General features: G+C 36.7%; 1 protein-coding gene across 1 annotated transcript in view; it reads right to left on the reverse strand.

The window, feature by feature from the left end:
* The window catches only part of DCC (DCC netrin 1 receptor), a 1,045,570-nt gene that overhangs the window by 104,358 nt on the left and 922,663 nt on the right, over positions 1-18,549 (reverse strand). The window contains exons 15-18 of the mRNA XM_081802524.1: positions 16,270-16,365; positions 10,725-10,957; positions 5,661-5,799; positions 1,336-1,443 (exon numbers count right to left, since the gene is read on the reverse strand). Of these exons, the coding sequence (XP_081658650.1) occupies positions 1,336-1,443; positions 5,661-5,799; positions 10,725-10,957; positions 16,270-16,365 (576 nt within the window). The remainder of the gene's footprint in view (positions 1-1,335; positions 1,444-5,660; positions 5,800-10,724; positions 10,958-16,269; positions 16,366-18,549) is intronic.

Here is an 18,549-nt window from a genome sequence, read left to right on the forward strand (position 1 = left end):
AGAACTCATTTTTATTTAGGCAACTTCTATTCTGTTTTTTTCTTCTTAACCTTATTATCTATTGATTTACCATATGCTTATAAATTACTGTTTATAACATAATAAAAAAGTCACCATGTAAACAAATCAAAATCTACAAAAGTACTGAAATAGAACCAGTGAAAATAAATCATAACATTGACGGGAAAAAGAAAAAGAAAATTGGAATGAGCCAGCCTCAGTTTTAAAAAGCCTGGCAGAGTGACAACTAAGCATATACAATTTTGGGAAGATTTAATATCCCTCTTCTTTTTCCATATTTGTCAGCTCAAATGAAATTTCTGTTTGCTATTGCACTCAGAACAATTTTCTAGAGAAAACAAGTCTTCAGCTTAAATTTAAATCACATTTGGAATTTTCACATTATCTTTTCATTTTGGAAAATCCAGAAAGTAACTCATACAAAGTAAGTGTGCCATCTGAACTATAATTTCCATGCTTATCTCTGTTATCACAAAATGACTGAATTACTTTGTTAATTTATAATAGTGCTATCCACTTCTTCTTTGCAAAAAAAGAAGAAAAAGGAGTGACTCTTACATGTGCCTAACCCAATGGTTCAAGTTAATTAGACTATACTGTGCACATTTTTAGTTATACAATATTTTTCATAATAATTATATGCTATGGAGACATCTATTAAAAGCCTAAAGTGATCATTTAAATGCAAAATCCCTGATAGAACTCCATTATATTTTTCATACTAAATTAACATTACAGGCTTCTAATGGATGCTTTAATTAGGCATTGATGTTATCAGCAATATTTGGCAAAATAAAATCTGTCACTGTGAAATATTCATTAAGTTCAATTTCTGTCAGTCAATATTAAGTATTTTACGAACCTTATGATTTAAGTCAGAAGCTAAAAGCTAAGTGAGAAACTAAAAACCCCCAGACAAACCTCCTTTGTATGTGCTATTCAAAAATACACGGTCATTAGGTGTCTTTTGTATTTTGTAATTGCCAAACAACTGGCTTCGTTTTAGTCATTTATGCTTAGAGACATTCCATTAGAAGAGTGTCCCAATGCTCCACAAGATGAAAAACAAAAGGTCTAAACTAATTGAAATACACATCCTTCAGAAAGCAACTCAAATGAAATGTGTATTTGTAGGCACCATTAGAAGAAATTCCATGGTTAGCAGGGGGCAAGAAGAGACAACCAGAAAGGGCGGGGAAGTCCACTGAGATGCTGGCACAGAAAACTAATACACAAAAGGCATGAGCCATGCACATGGGGTAAGCAATCGCAGGCCAAGCAAAGCAATGCTGGAAATAAAGCAGAGATGCTTACCAGTAATTTTCCCATTGGCTTCCAAGGGAGGCTGCCAACTCACGATGACAGCACGAGGCTTCCCTTCTCGAGTAATGACTGTCAAATCCTTGGGAGCAGAGGTCGGGGCTGCGAGATGAAACAGAGACAAGGCCTTGTCATTGGATGTGAAAGAAAGCAGACATTTATGGGACTTCTAATCATGATGTTGACACTCAGAATCCATCATGCAGTATATCATGCTGATCTTAGCATTTACGATTTATTTCAAGTATTTTAATTAAACAAGCAACCAAACAAATATATAGAAATGAATGTTTTTCCATGGAAGTTAAATGACTTCCAATGGTATAACTATAGAGAGTAGAACAGAATATGTATGAATACAGAGGAGAAAAGTATAATGGATATTTCCAAGTGAGTGCCACGCTAAACATGTAAGAATCATTATAAGAACAAAGAAATGTGCACATACTTAGTGAGATTGATGGCTACATGTCTCCAAGAGACAGAGTCCTGTTAAAACTTTAGGATTTTAAAACAAAAATTCACCTAATTCTATATTTTCTTAAAAGCAAGAAGAAGGAAAAAAAAAGAATGAATTTAAATGCAGGTTAAAAGATCTTGCTTAGGTGAACATATTAGATATCTCTTAGCAAGAAGGCAAAGGAATATTTGAAAACGGACGTATGGAATCTGGGAAGGTCTTAGTATCAGCCTGTCATGGAAGGAGAAGGCATGAGACCATGGGGGTCTTAGAGCTAATTTTCCCACATGTTGTTGAAAGGGACCAGAATTTATCACCCCAAAATATGCCTCTTTGGCATAAGGATTATTTTAGGCCGATTATTTTTAAGAAACAGTAGACACAGGAAAAGCTCTGAAAACTTAGTAGATGTTACCCTTTTATAAGAGAAATTTGTATTTATAAGAGTGTCTCCCTCTCTGCACCCGGAAGAGGAGGATGATAAAATCTCTAGAAACTCTTATTAGGGAGAAGGCAGGAATTTAAATCTGTATAATAACAACACCCTTGCTTACTATGATTTGCCTGAAAACCTCCCATTATTGGCTCCCTAACCCCCAAAGTATTCTTTTGTTTTTAGTTGGAGATTGTATTTAAGGTGATGGCTTGGGCCATTTCAGGGAGTTACTCAGTGTTCCTGGGTATCCTCCATGTCTCCAGGAGGTGCACATGTTATTAAACTCCTGTTTGCCTTCCTGTTATTAATCTAACTTTTATTACAGCGGGGTCTCAGCCAAGGACCTAGAAGAATAAAGAGAAAGTTGTTTTTCCTCCTATATTTTGCTCAACAAAAATTTAAATGTATTTTAAATGTGGCAGTAAACTGGCCAGGCCAGTCTAGTATCTTCCAGGCTTCTTTAGATCTGATTTTCAGTCTATGCTTTGAAATGCAGTGAGTTTTCCTTCGAGGCAATGCATAATACTCCAAGTTGATTATTGACAGTCTCTTTTCATTACCCTTAGTTTGACATGTGAAATTTCAGAACATGTCTAAGTTCTATGGTTAGATTCTGAAGGAATTTCCAGATCTCTGCATGATAATGCTTCTGTATTACAAGATAGGTACAACTTTGTCCTAATTCTGAATTCTTCACTCTTCCTATTCTCTTTGGCTCTTGTGTTGGCCCTATCATGCAGAATCTGAGCAACCCTATTTTCAAATGGAGGAGACACCAAATATTTCCATCTCTTATAACATTTTATTTTTAATACGCTGATTCTCACAGCCACTAGTATTCCAGGTTAACCAAAGCTGCACCTAATCATAATATCCTGAGAAGGTACTTAATATATTTAAATTAAGAAAAAAAAAAAAAGGAAGCGGAAGGAGGAGCAGACATAGGTCTAGTGTAGTTGAATCCTGAGTAAGAAACTGCATATGTATATGGTTTTAATGAAACAAGAACAAGGACATTCTTGCAGGAAAAGAAGATGTGTTATAGCAAAAATGTGCCCCTCCCCCACTGCTCCTGCTCTCTCTTGCTTGTTCTCTCTCTCTCTCTCAAATAAATAAAGTCTTCTTTTAAAAAAGATTTTATTTATTTATCTGACAGAGAGAGATACAGTGAGAGAGGGAACACAAGCAGGGAGAATGGGAGAGGGAGTAGCAGGCTTCCCGCCCAGCAGGGAGCCTGATGCGGGGCTCCATCCCAGGACCCTGGGATCATGACCTGAGCGGAAGGCAGACGCTTAATGACTGAGCCACCCAGGCGCCCCTAAATAAATAAGTCTTAAAAATGTAAATAAATAACAAATAATAAATATCGGGCCCTGGTATTTAATGCACTTTCTTTTACAGCGTCATTTCCCCTTGTTGTCTGATGAATCCGTGCTCTACTCACGCTGAGCCATGCATAGGTTCTTCTAGAAGACATCTTTCTGATCCTTGCTTGGTACTGTTGTACATGCTGTTCCTTTCCTTTGAAGTCCCTGGTATGGGTACCTGATGATCCACCCAGGCCATTGCTCAACTGTTATTTCTTTTGTGAAACCTCCCTTTATTTCTCCAGACAGGATTTATCCTTGGATCTGTTTGTTCGGATTCCAACTTAGCCAAAACTCTGTGGTTGTATTTCTTATGTTATTTCAGGATTTTTGTTTTTTTCTGCATTATTTCAGGTGTCCTTCCAGTTTTTTCTATTTTACTTAACTAGAATAAAATTAAGGATTTATCACCTCGACAGAATGAAGTGTTTTATTTCAAGGATTTGCCAAACACTCTTACCTTTATCACAAGCAACTTCAGCACAAGTGCACAACTATGCAGTCCCATACAGTCTTTATGTTACTGCAGAATTAGAAGCAAACCTAGAATTATTTCATTCACTTCATCTCCTTCTCACAGCTATAAAGCCTGCAGACACTTGTGAATTACTTCTTGCTTCTCATCATCACCCAGGAATCTCATCCACATGCTATTTACACTTTTGTCCAGATCACTATCTGTTTTGACAATCATCTTCCTATTAACCACTCTCTAGCAGTTAATATCTTTTTGTCAGCAATGGGTCTCACCGTTGGTGTCCCTACAAGGCTAGGCAGTTGATGAGAAATGAATAGGATATATTTATCAAGCCAGATGATAGGGTGCACTTTATGTTTATGAAAGGGAAAAATGAATGAATTTGCTTGCTTTAAGAGGAAATTACTGCTCCTTCTCTTTCGCTCAGGGAAGACCAAATGTCTTACTGGTTTATGTTGAATTCCTTTCATCTCCTTTTAAGTAATAAAGAAGAGCAGGGCCCTTATTCTCCCCATAAAACATAACCCATTTATCATGTCTTATTCTTCCTAAGAAGCTGTGAATATTGGCATCCAGGGCAGACTTTTAGGAGAAAGAGTTAATACATGTAAACATGTAAAATAGAAGAAGTTAAAAAAAAAAAAAAAGGATGTTGAAATTAAATCAGACAAACTAGAAAACTTCTTATAGAAAGAAGTATCCACAAAAATATAAGAAATATTAATAATGAACTCTCTGAGTTAAGGTAGTAGTTTGGAATAAATGAACTGCCAGGGGACAAATTCTAATGGAAAAAGAAATTCAACTTACTCAGAGAGTTTTATTGGTATATATATTTTTAAATTTGGAAATGTGTGGTGTAGTTTACCCCTAAATAGAGTACCATGAAACCAATCAAACAGCTGGTTGAACCCTGTATTCTTCAGATTTTGGATTTCTGTGAACTGTAAAAGCCAAGTGCACTGCACATCTGTTAAGGTTACAAATTCAACATTTATGATCCATAGTAAATGTGACTGGTAAAATTTACAGTGAATTACATTTTCCTGTGATTTGAACTATTTCAAATTACATGAAGGTTTTTCCATTGCATTGTCTTATTTCTAAGGAGTGAACATAACCACCCAGAAACTTCTTCCCATACCCATAACTGAGGTTATTTATGGTAAACACCAATGTGATTATGGTTGTAATGTATTATTGTATCTAATTTCTTTCCAAAAAAGTAAATACCCACCATGACTGCTAATCAAAGACTCAAATGTTTTGGACAGAGTTCAGTGCATGGATTTCTGCCTTTACTTAAAGGGATTGAAAAAAAGATTTATATTCAGATCTCCAGAGTTAATGCCCAGATTAAAACCAGATTACTCAAACCTCTGGGGATTCATTTTCTTCTTTTCTAGAGTGGGGAGGATAATACTAGATATAAAAGTGCTTTGAACTACAGCGTATGAAATATTTTCTGCAGGATAAGGTATAACTTAAACATCCTAATGCACATATGTTCCAACTTCCAAAAAACCTGGGAAACACCATCAAAAATCGAAATTTGGAAGTAAGACTCTCTTCACATACCTGCTTCATATGTGGTGGCGTGGGCCGTCATGCTCCACGTGCTTGACCTTCTGTGTTTTGTTACCATGACTGAGAACTCATACATCGTGTTGGGTTTGAGGCCTGTTGCTGTGTAACTCAAAGATGTTGTATCTTCTGACTGTACCAGTGGGGAATAAGCAAAGAGAAGAAGATGAACTCTATCAACTTGCTAAGTCAAAGCATGTAAAGAGACGACCAAATAACAAACAGTCTATTTCCAAATAGCATAAGACCTAGGACACAGCACTGGCCCTACTTTTTTTCTGTCAACCAGTTTACACTGGCTGATGGTAGCTCCAAAACACGATGGATTAAATCCGGTGCGATGTTGTTCAGAGGGGCAGCTAGCTGATCAATTTTCCCAAGTACGGTAATAACCACTGTCTCAGGACCAATTCTGCTTGCTTCTGTCAATCCTATTTTTAAGCTAATCTGCAGTGACTTTCACTTTCATTTGTTTGTAATAATCAAAATCTTTTTTTCAGAAGTTTTAATTTATATATTTTAAAATAGATCATCATGATTATTTTCCATTAGTAATAAAATTAATTTTTAGAGATCTACTACTTACACTTTTTAAAAATTATTTATAGCACAAACTTTTAGTGATTCCAGAATCTGTTGGGCTATTATAAAGAAAATAAACAAAAGCAATGTTGTATTGTGTGGTCTTCTTTTTATGCAAAGTTCACATGAAACACACATATAAGTATGGTCACTGGAGCAATTGATTAGGAAGGGAACAACAAATTGGATATGTATTAAAAGATTATAATTGTGTTAGTATTATTTATCTTTTGAATTCATTTGTCTTTTGAATTCGTCTTTTGAACAGGTTATAGATATTTTAGTAGAAAATAAAGTATCTATTTTTATTGTTTACTCAAGAGATCAAAATGGTAATGAAGAAGAAAACCAAGTTAATCTTCCAGGTTAATGAATATTTTCCATGTGATCAGGCAAATTTTGCCTATTTATGCCTCTTATAAGTATCAATTTATGCTTGGTATTTAGATCTTGATTTTTTCCCAAAGTTTATTATTTACCTTCACTTTTATATTTATTATATTTGTTAATATCTCTGTTTAGAAAATCAAGGAAAGCTCTTTTTCCCCACTTATGTCACACCTATCTCCTCCTATACCACTGTAGTGTGGTATATCTTTTTTATTCTACTATGAATCCTTAGATTATAGCTATGAAAATCCTACATTTCATTACAAAACCAAATAAATATTTAACTGTACTAATAACATTTTAATGATGTGCCCATCCATCTTAATAAAGTGATGACCTCATAAACATCTATCAGAAGCTCTTCTTTAAAATAGCTGTAAAAACGTGGGCCCTGAGTAAATGTAAAAATACTGTGTAGACTCAGGAAGGTAGAATTTCATCAAATAAAACACAACATGGGCAGCTAGTATCTGACAAGCTGAAACATAACTTCCAACCCTGTCTTCCTTCACTGTCGTGAACACCTCTAAGTCTTAGAAATGGAAATAAGGGGAGAAATGGGACAATGAGAAATATTTCAGCTAGGAAGAAAAGATCATACTTTTATAAAACTAGTCTCTTTGAACATAAAGATCACTGATGTTTGGGAGGCCGCTAAGCAATACTGTCCTTGTTTGTGTTTTAGAATGACGCACTTGCCTTCTATAAATACCATGGATTCACTGGGTTTTCTCAGGAACTTAATGGAAGGTTATTGTTCAGAATAAATCATTAGCCTAGAAGTACTTTGGCCAGTTACTTTTGAGAGCATAGAATGCAACAGGTACTACCCCTCTGAGCCTCAACTTCCTTATCCATAAAATGGAGATAACCATACCACTGACCTCCTAGCATTATTTAAAGTGTCTGTAAAGCAAAACATAGTATCTGGTCCAGGGAACATATTAAATGTTAGCTACAATATTTCATGCATTGTCTAACATGATATGTAACTTTAGGCATGCCTTAAGTTCCCTATTGAATTGTAAGTATCTTGAGGGTGTGACTGAGGCTTGCACAACTTTGTATCTTCTGTAATAGCCATGTTATATCTGGTAAGCACTAGTCAATACTCAGTGAATGTATTTTGAATAGAAATTTATATAAAACATGTGATTAATCATTTCAATAGAAAGTAAATTACAGAAAATTCCCCCTTCTGATAAGGAAAATCAAAACAGAGTTTTAGACAATCAAAATATAAATGTCTGGAATATGGCTTGATTTGGGATTAAATGAAGTGGAAGGGTACTCCTGTGGGGATAGCCTTGGGTAATGCCATTAGGTCACCTGAGCTCCAGCTGAAGTTTCATGGGAAAACTTTTTCAAGTTATACAACCTAATGATGTCTTTATAAAGGGATCTACATACATGCTTAACTATGGAGAATCTTATTCTTTTTATAGTAGGTGTGAATATTCCAATCATACAGATGGGAAAAATGAGATTGAGCAAGTTCAATGACATGACAGGACATGGTAAAGCCAACTCTTGCACCCAAGTCATTAGACTCCATGTATTTCTTTTTTCCCCCTCTATCTTGTGTTATGTTCTGCCTACCTTATAAAGCTGTGCTGGGGAGTGAGATGAAGTAATAGGTATGAAAGTAGTTTGAGAAGTTCACAATGTAAAACCAAAGCACCCTATTAACATTATTTGTAAAATGTAAGCTTACTGTATTACTTTCTAGTGGGCTTGATATGGTCTGTATTTATCCTTGCGATCCAACTTATATCACCCTTTCCTCTAAAACTCTTCTTCTCAGGGTGAAGATGTAGAGTATAGGTGTGTACGGAGGGCAACAGAATGTTTTTTCTATACCCAAACTTCAATCCATGAGAGAAATCAGCCTCCGCTTACAAGGAATAGTTACTGGGTTGAGTCTTACAGGCATTCTTTGTGAGACTCAATAATTCCATGTGTGCTGGTATGAACTATTCAACCAAAATAATCTGCTTCAAGAAATTCTGGAACTTAAGCCATTCTGCAGAGAACAATCATTGTCCTTCAGAACATTTCACATACTGGCAAAGTACCTGGGGCCATTCTGTGAAATGAATGTATCGACAAAGTACAGCAACTATGGGCATAAAATTTTTAAAGTAGTCTTTTAAAAGTAAACTTAGAATTGGGCAATCTGTATATAAAGAGAGACTTTTTTTTTTTTAAAATGTTCTCATATGTTTCATTGGTTGTCTTATCTGATAATGTTATCTTTATTTATCGTTCTGCTGAGCCTTAAATCTAATACTGCAAGGAGATGGATAGGGTACTTAAAACATATGTTATATCAATGATACTATTTGGACTTGCCTGGAGAGTTTTTCCAAATACCTGACCTAGCAGGGTGACAGTACCAAAGAAAGCTTTTTAAAATGGTTTCAATTAAAAACTGATTTATGATGAAATGTGAATTTTATACCACTTAAAAGTTGAAAGAGACTAGAAACAGATCCAGCATGCCTACAGGAAGAAAGAGGCAGATTTACAACATTACTGGTGGGATTTTGATTTATCTCCAGGGTCTTTAGAGTCAGACACTCCCAAAGGATGTTGTCATTCCTGAAATCACCACTTGGCTAGAGGCTAGATTAAGCAAGATGGCAGTTTAGTGGGAAGGACACTGGATGAAATATCAGGAGATTCAAATTCTCTCTGAGAGCTACCCCAGTGGAATGGTAAAGAGAAGGGATCTTCTCTTCTCAGATAAGGGGCATCTGAAGAAGCTGGAGTGCCAGGATTGAACTATTGGCTCCTTGGTTACTGGGGAACATGTATGATCTTATATTTAAAGCTATCTTCTTGGGGCACCTGCGTGGCTCAGTCGGTTAAGCGTCTGCCTTTGGCTCAGGTCATGATCCCGGGATCCTGGGATCGAGGCCCCATGTCGTGCTCCCTGCTCAGCGAGAAGCTTGCTTCTCCCTCTCCTCCCTGTTCATGCTCTCTTCTCGCTATCTCTGTTGCTATCTCTGTCTCTTTCTCTCAAATAAATAAATAAAGTCTTAAAAAAAATAAAGCTATCTTCTTCATCCCAAATCAACATCTTGTGAAGCTTTATGTTTTAAATGCATTTTCATATATTATGTCACTTGAATAACTTAAGAATTCTTTGAAGTATATCAATGGATCAATGGAACTGAGTGTCTTACTCATTCCAAGATTATAAATGATATGTTAAGTAGCAACAACTAAACTGTGTGTAACTGCCTCTATCATCTAGCACAGCTCTAGGTACATAGTAGGTACTTGATAGTCACTTGTTGATTTTCTCATTTTAGACTACATTTTGTGTATTGTTTGCATATACTAACATTATGGCAGGCTTAGGAGGTAACAAAATTGTCCCTGTATATAACTATTTGCTGGAGTTGCTAAGGCTGGCTGATGGAGATTCAGAAGTAGTAAAGACAATGCCTCCACAATCCATCTCTACTGAGCTCTTAGCAGGGTTGTAGGATGACTCAGTGAAAGGGGTTGGTCTAATTCATGTTAGTTAAAGGAGAATGTGCACTGTGGTTTTCTTTACCACATGAGCGTGTTTCAAGGCTAATTGAGAAAGTAGATGCTAACGGCTTAGAGTGCTTTCTAAGGACTTTGTAACAAAATCTTCCAGCTGTGTTCCCAGGCATGTGCACTATAAGATGGGTCTTTGTAACATTGACAGGGTTGACTTTGGTGTCCATCTAGATTCCAAATAAAAAGAAAGACACCAAAATCTATCCCGAAAACGAAAGTGGAGCCCCACTATTTTTAAAGGAAAATGGCATTTCCTTGTACAGAATCAAATCATTTACACAAGCGCAGCATCTGGTGGAATTTAGACAACATTTTGCATTTCTTGATGTTGTTCTACCTTGCCTTAGAATTGCTTCCTAAGATACAATTATTCCCATTCTAATTTTAGATACTGTGTTATTAAAATGCTTTGTTTTTCCATTTAGTGCCCCTGCAACAAAACGACTCACGACAGCCCAGGAAGCATCGAGAACAATGTATTAAGCAAATGACAGTTCATCTTAAATTTTACGCTATCAGTTAGAACTTCACCTTGTATTTCGCATTCGCAGAAAAGCTGGTCCTCCACCGGACAGTGTAAAGTCGCACTTCAGATGTTTTTTGGTTCTTAGGGACAGAGTTGTCTGCCCAGCTGACCCTCACGGCATCATGGGTAAGAGCCACAGCCTGTACACCTACTGGTGGGAGCATGGGGGTGGAGACATCTGGGGCCGAGGTGGGGAAATCGTCAAGCAAAGGATAATAATCAACGGGGTCAGTGGGATCTGGGTTTAAAACCCGCCAAATGAAACAAACAAATACATACATAAATAAAAGAGTTAAAAAAATAAATATCAGTGGTAACACGTCACAATGAGTTAAATGCATGGCAGTAATGATGAAAGGGAACATGAGAAGAACAGAAAAAAATACAATTAATTCAATCGGAAAACTCATTCGAAACAGTATTGCTCTATTACAAAAATACTATTTTCTGTAACTCACTCATTTCCCTATAGTGGTTTTATCAGCTCCACTTCCGGTGGTCACTTTTAGCTATATATTTTAAAAGCCCATTTCGTCTTGGAGTTTTGCACTTGGCTTCTTAAAAGGTCTAGTATAGAACTTGTCAGTTTTATAACTATACAGATAACTTAAAATAACAAGATCAAAAGGAGTGTCTGGTTTATTTCCTCCTGTTAAGGAAATAAATGCCTATCCAATATCTGTTCTTTTAAGTTTGTTTATTTTTCTCCTTTTCTAACTTGATTCGGTTTCTCTAATGCTTTCATTATTGCTTAGCTTATATCTGCATAAATATTGTTTAGGCAAGAAACAAGTAATAAAGCCCAAAGGGCTCTGTGGTCTACAGCAATCCGTCTATGGCTATGATTGCGTAAAGCCAGACTGACCAGGTCCATGGCCCGTGTGCCCCAGTGATATGTTTGATAACTAGGTTTCTTCTAGCACTTGGTGTGGCAGGTTTTCTTAGACTGAAATCATTAAAGAAAGTATGGACGTATCTGTTTTACCCACTTTCCCACAGAGTAATTAACTAAGGCTCTTAAGGCATACCTATATTCCATATTACTTGTTCCAAAGTATCAAGTTCCATGGGAAAACTTTATGTTATTGGCTGGGGAGACAGAACGAACTGTGGGAGGTACATACAGGCTTTGATCCTTATTAACATAATCAGAACCTGCATGATGACGTGTGTGGTTTTAGAAAATTCTCTAGAAAAATTTTGTACTCATTTTTATGCTGCGGATATCAGAATCAGAAGAGTTTGTCTTGTGGCCATAGTAAGAGTCCAATTTTGAGCCTTTTATACCTAAGACTTTTCAGTTTTTGAAATTTTACCTTTAAATCATGTAATATGTATTCTCACTAACAAAAAAAAAAAAGAAAGAAAGAAAGAAAGCCCTCAGGCAGGGCATCTGAGGACATTTGGGGAGCTGACCTGCTAAAATGTAGAGTATCTGAAGCAGTGTACATACAGAGTTTACATTTTTAAATAGCCTAGTTCCAAGCACAGCAGTTATTGCCTGGTTTTGATGACTACTTCACTTTGTCCACCGTATTTCAAATGCCTACCCCCTACTCATCGCTCTGTTTTCCAATGAATTATTTAGTAGTTTACTGGGCTGTGGTCTTTGGAGCAAAATACAAAACCTGAAAACAAAAACAGAACAAAAGGAAAGAAAAAAAAAAGAGAAAGAGAGAGAAAGAAAAATGTTTAAAATTTAATGACAGAGCCCAGGCTTTCCGTATTTCCTTTGATTGTGTCTTTTTATTAAGGGCTCCTTTAAACCCAAATGGATTTATGAAATGATGAAGGGGGAGCTGAAGAGCCTCCAGGAGGATCCCGATCAGTCATCAGGTCGGTGTATCCGTGGCAGGTGTTTTGGCCAAACTGAAACAGGTGCTGCCCCCCTTGTTTCTATTCTTAGCCGACTTTCCAAGAAGAATGTTATACACAACAGGAAGACTATTCTGAATCACAAACTTCTTTTTTGACCAACCTACATAATGTGTTATACCATATATGTTGTTTCTTTGCTTAACCTGGTTTTTAAACCGATATGAATTTAATAATCTGCCACAGGTGCCATAGATAAGGTTTTGAAAAGTAGTGATTCTACTTCAAGAAATGCTAACACCCACTCTGGCTCTTCCTGGATTTTACAATAGTATATTTTTCATGACTTGTGGAGTTTCTTGGAGTCTCAGTTCCAGAATGTGTCCCTCAAATTTCAAGTAATGTTTGTTGGTATTTATCTATGGACTTACATAATTTAAGAATTTCTATCCCTGGCCAAGTTTTTCTTGGCTTTTTTTTAGCGAATTTGTTTTCAGGCATGGCTTGTCATTCTACTTGCCATCTCCTTTAGATCTGTACTAATACAAGAGCCACTAATTACACGGACAATTTAAATTTAAATTATTAAAATTAAATACAATTTAAAAACCACTTCTTCTGTTGCACTAGCCAATTTTAAGTATCCCACGGCCATACAAGCCAGTCTATCATCTTGGATAGTATAGATATAGAGCTTTTCCAACAAAGCAGAATGTTCTAGTGGAGAGCGAGCACTATTCTAAATACATGTATGCTCCATACACTGCTAATTATCTTTCTCTCAGCACAGTTAAATTAAAAGCATTTTTTTTTGGTTAAAAAACACCATTTTTTGTTGCTAAACAACTTTTTTCCAGTTTTTAGGTGCCTTATATGCTGTTGATTTGCAGTGGTTATATTCAAGAGTAAAAACTAAATAAAAATTAAAAACAAAAAAACATAGCCTCAAACCTTTTGCTAAAAAGAGAAGCCTATTCAATTCCTAATAAATATTTTGGTAAGAGTTCATGAATTTTCAGTTCACATACTAAAGTTCAAAACAAGCTTTTAAAATAATAACATAATTTTACATCTGGATTATACTTCATTCAGACATTGATAAAGCAGTTGAGAATAAACAAATTCAAAGAACACACCTCCTTATTCCCCTGCCTTCTTCCCTTCTCCAGGCTCAGAATGTCTTGTTCTTGCAACATTAAGAACTAAAAAGCTCTACTGCACAAATAAAACTTTTAACACACCCATTTGACCTGGTGAAACTTTCCTCAGCTCTAATACTAATATGCTCAGGATGAGATGAGGCTCCAGAGAAGAGGCTCCACCTAAGAGCAGGTGTTTGTGGAAATCATCATGGCCTGATACTTACTCCAGTCTGATGCATTTATTGCCTCTGATTTTTTATTTATTTTATGCTGGCCTCTTCCACGTCTGCTCATGGGAATACTTACAGAGCTCAGAGACAGAGAATGTCTTCTCTGTGGCACTATGACACATTTATTGATAGAATTTCTCCCAGAACCTTAACCTTTGATTCTATTTATTTGTCCTTTGTTCTCCATGATGTGTGGAAACACAATAAAATAAGTCTGCCACATCCAAGAAAGGACTGGTTTTATTCATTCCTCTTCAAACCCTACTGACTTTACTTCAATAAGAAAATGCCTCACATAATTTCCAGCTTTTGGTATCCATTCATTCCTCCAGATCCATTAGGATTAGAGTCTTATTAGAGAAAAATAGTCTTATGGATCACTGGTGTTTTGGAAACTACTCTGGGAATGCCATATGCCAAGGATTAAAGAATGACAACAAATGTGAAGGCAGAAGTTAATGTCCCAAATGGTTCTTTGTGAGCAGCTTATCTTTGGTTTATGTAAACTCTATTTTTACTACTACTGCTTTCTGCTCAAAATTGATTTTTTTTTTTTTTTGGTCACCTGAGTGTCTCTTCTTTGTGGGCTTTCGTTTTGGTAAGAAAGTGGTCTTTGAAAAGACTAGCCATAGTATAATTTGTGTTGCCTGATCACAAGCTCAAGGTCACATTGATGAGCAGGTGCTCAACATCTTCTACCATTGACAGGAAAGAGATAGCTTACTAAATACAAATTATGGAAAGAACAAGTAGAGCTAAAGTGACCTGCTACCTCCCAAAGAACACTGCTACTGGCAGAACAAGAGAATAAGGGGAAGTGAAAATTCTAGACACCTCCATCATGTTATCTCATGGTTTCCTATTCTGGACCTCCATACACCTCATCTTATTTAGAGATAATATGTTTGACAGTAGACATTCTCTCAGGTAATACTTCTTATTTGCCTATTTGCCCTTTTGGGGAGACATGAGCCCTTTTGATAACACAATGAGAGAGCCATACTGTCTCCACAGATAAAGAAATACATTGACACATACCCAAAATTTTTCATATCACTTTAGGCAGATCATAGACCTTGAAAACAGGAGCCAAAGATTCAAGCAAACTCTGGAACAACAACTTTGCCTTACAAGAAAATCTGGTTGAAATTAATGAAGTGATGGTATATTTGGAAACCATCATGTAACAACTGTGAATTCACTTTAAAACTGTATATTCTCAAGAGAGCCTATGAATGGAGCTTATAGGTTTGGAAAATAAACTGTACAAAGTTTACATAAACTTAGGTGGTAGCAGAAGTCACAGATCCCACTATTTATTCCAAGGTGATTTATTCCTCCTTGTCAGGACTTCATACTCAGGCACCCAGTAGTTTTCCATGTTCTCTAGTGTTCACTATGAAATCCTGCTCTCAGATTTTTTATTCTCATTAAGGTGAAAGTAACTGATGAGTTAAATGAGGTCTGAGGCTTGTGGATTTTGAAATGGGGCAGGATCAAAGAATTCACTAAACAGATGGACCTCTTGGGTTTTACTTCCAGATTTCAGACCTAAGGCTATTGGGGATGGTTGTGTGACTTTCCAGTGACTCTGAACAGCCCCCCAGGAGTGGTATTTATTCTATTTTTGAGTAAGCCCAGCCTTGCTCACAAATAGTCTCTGTAAATGTCCTGAATCTCACTCTCTTATCCATTCCATTCTGAGTTCCTTCAGCTCTTTTTTTGTGTGTGTTCTGCCTTTACAGTCCAACTCACATAAGAATTCCTAGAGGTGTGAAACCCCGGAAGCAGCCACACTTTTAAATATCATAAGGCTCTGGGCACTGCTGGGGTGACCTATAGGCCACCTGTCTGACTCAGCCTAGTCTAAACCAGTCCCAGGAGGTCAGTCCTTCCTTGTCACATTAGTTTGAAGGATCCTCTGTAGAGAAGCAAGTGGCCATTTGGGCATCTGGTGGCTTTTGCACAGAAACTTTCCTGCCTCAATTGCACTGATTTGCAAGATGAAACAAGATGCACACGAGCATGAAGAGTGGTATCGAGCCACCAAAATATGAGCTACTGAGAGAAGACAGAGAAGGAGAGATCTATATTCTCTAAGTCCACATATTAATTTATAGATTGACTTCCTCTCACTTAATTTTGTAAACCAAGAAGATAATGAACTATGTGTGTGTGTATATGTATATGCACGTAAACACAAATATGCATGCACACATACACACTCAAGGCTCAGAACATGACTACATACATTTTGTTTGTTTTTTTCCTTTGTATTTTGCTTTAGGTTTTTTTTTTTTTTTCCCCACCACAACTTAAACACTGGCTACCTTGTCATAAGAGGATAAACTATTTCAGCTTACCTGTTAGAGATCTGGTGGTGGCACTTTCATAAAGTGGAACTCCTTCTCCTGCATTGTTAAAAGCTTTTAGGGAGATTACGTAATGGGAACTTGACTCTGGAGAAAAAACAGAAAGAAAATAAACATGATGATTTACTTAGTGTACTGAAATATCCAGGGTAAACATTTTCCTGCAATAAAATTTAATATAATCTACTAAGTAAGTTGTTGTTTAAAAATGAGTGAGTGTGATTCTGGGAAGCAGGTGGTGGGGGCGACAATACAGTTTTTAATCTTCCTGAATCTTCCCATAATAAGAGACTGATTGACTAGATAGACAACCACAAGCACTTGGACAATTCCAACAAAAGTAGGCAATGAGCTATACTCTCAAACCCCGAAATATAATTGCATGTGGACAAACCACCAACAACCTTAGGACTTGCGTGTTTATCAGCATCTGTGTAGGAGAAATCAGAGAGAGGCATCCAACTTCAAAACAGAAATAGTTCTAAAATACCTATCAGCTAATGCTAGAAAATGCAGCAGGCCAACCTGTGGACAGTAAATATAAGTACACAAAACTAGCCTGCAAAATCTCCTCTCCAGGACAGGACTTACACCGGGGACAAATTGCTGGCAACAGAGTTAAAATTTGAGCAGACAGAAGCAACAGAAATGAAGGGAAGAGAAGGTCCAGATAAAAGTAGAAGAGAGCAAAGTCATGAAAACTTGGAAAGCAAGCTGCTGTACAGTTTTTAGTGTGTATCAGGGTTTGGCCAACTTTTCTTGTAAAGGACCCAGATGGTAAATATTTAGCTCTGCAGCCCACATTATCTGTGTCATGTATTCACCTGCATTTGTTTGTTTGTTTACAGCTCTTCAAAAATGCAAAAACCATTCTTAGTTCAATGGGGTTCAAACAAAAATAGGACCTGAGCCAATGTGACCTGCAGGCTAAAGTTTGCTGAACCCTCGGCTCTGGTCTAATGAAAACAACGGGAGAGGGAGCTCTGTGTATTTAGAAAAGCTATTTGAACATCTGGGAACGTAGAGGAACAGGTCATGTGAAAGAAAGCAAGCCCCAAAAATCTGTTGGGGCTAAATACCTTACAAAATAAACTGAGGAGTATACCATTCCTGTAGACAAGCACACTCCCAAAGAGATTGAAAATACGCAAGGAGGGCGCCTGGGTGGCTCAGTTGGTTAAGCGACTGCCTTCGGCTCAGGTCATGATCCTGGAGTCCCGGGATCGAGTCCCGCATCGGGCTCCCTGCTCGGCGGGGAGTCTGCTTCTTCCTCTGTCCCTCCCCCCTCTCATGCTCTCTCTCTCTCAAATAAATAAATAAATAAAATCTTTAAAAAAAAAAGAAAAGAAAAGAAAATACGCAAGGAAAGTAGATCAAACCTTTGAAATTTACTATTTCAAAATGAGCTAAACAACATTAAGAAAATTAAATGCCAGATATGCAAGAGTAACATGAATTAAAATTAGGAAAAAAACTCAGAAATGAGGTGGTATAACTCAAGAAAGACTAAGTAAAAAAAATATTTTTAAAAATAAAGAGTACCTAGACAAACAAACAAGCACAAGAAAAAACAAAACAAAAAGAAATTAAGAGAGAGTACAAGAGAATTTAGGAGAGAGTGATGAACAGAAGAGAAGGAAGGTCTAATAGACGAGTAATAGTTGTCCTTGAGGAGGAAAACCAAAGAAAGGAAACAGAACAAATACTAAAAAGTGTAATTCAAGAAATTTTTGCTGAGTTAAAAAAAATCTTTTAGGCATCTGGACAGAAAGAATACATGACTTGAAAGGGGGAAACTTATTTGTTTCAGAGGTACAGGTCTGTGATTCAACAGTCTTACACAATTCACAGTGCTTACCATAGCACATGCCCTCCCCAATGTCTATCAACAAATAATATATGTTAAAAAAAAAAAAAAGATAGTAGGAAGGGAAAAATGAAGCGGGGGGAGAATCGGAGGGGGAGATGAACCAGGAGAGACTATGGACTCTGAGAAACAAACTGAGGGTTCTAAAGGGGAGGGGGGTGAGGGGATGGGTTAGCTTGGTGACGGTATTAAAGAGGGCACGTACTGCATGGACCACTGGGTGTTATATGCAAACAATGAATCACGGAACACTACATCAAAAACTAATGATGTAATGTATGGTGATTAATATAACATAATAAAAAAAGAACAATTTTAGGTTGAAAGAAAATATTTGCTATACACACAAAAGTGGTTAATCTTGTTAAGATACAAGTAGTTCTTCAAATTAGTAAGAACATTGC

Source organism: Leptonychotes weddellii, chromosome 13 (genome assembly GCF_054177405.1).
Source record: "Leptonychotes weddellii isolate Sample4059 chromosome 13, ASM5417740v2, whole genome shotgun sequence".
Classification (NCBI taxonomy): Eukaryota; Metazoa; Chordata; class Mammalia; order Carnivora; family Phocidae; genus Leptonychotes; species Leptonychotes weddellii.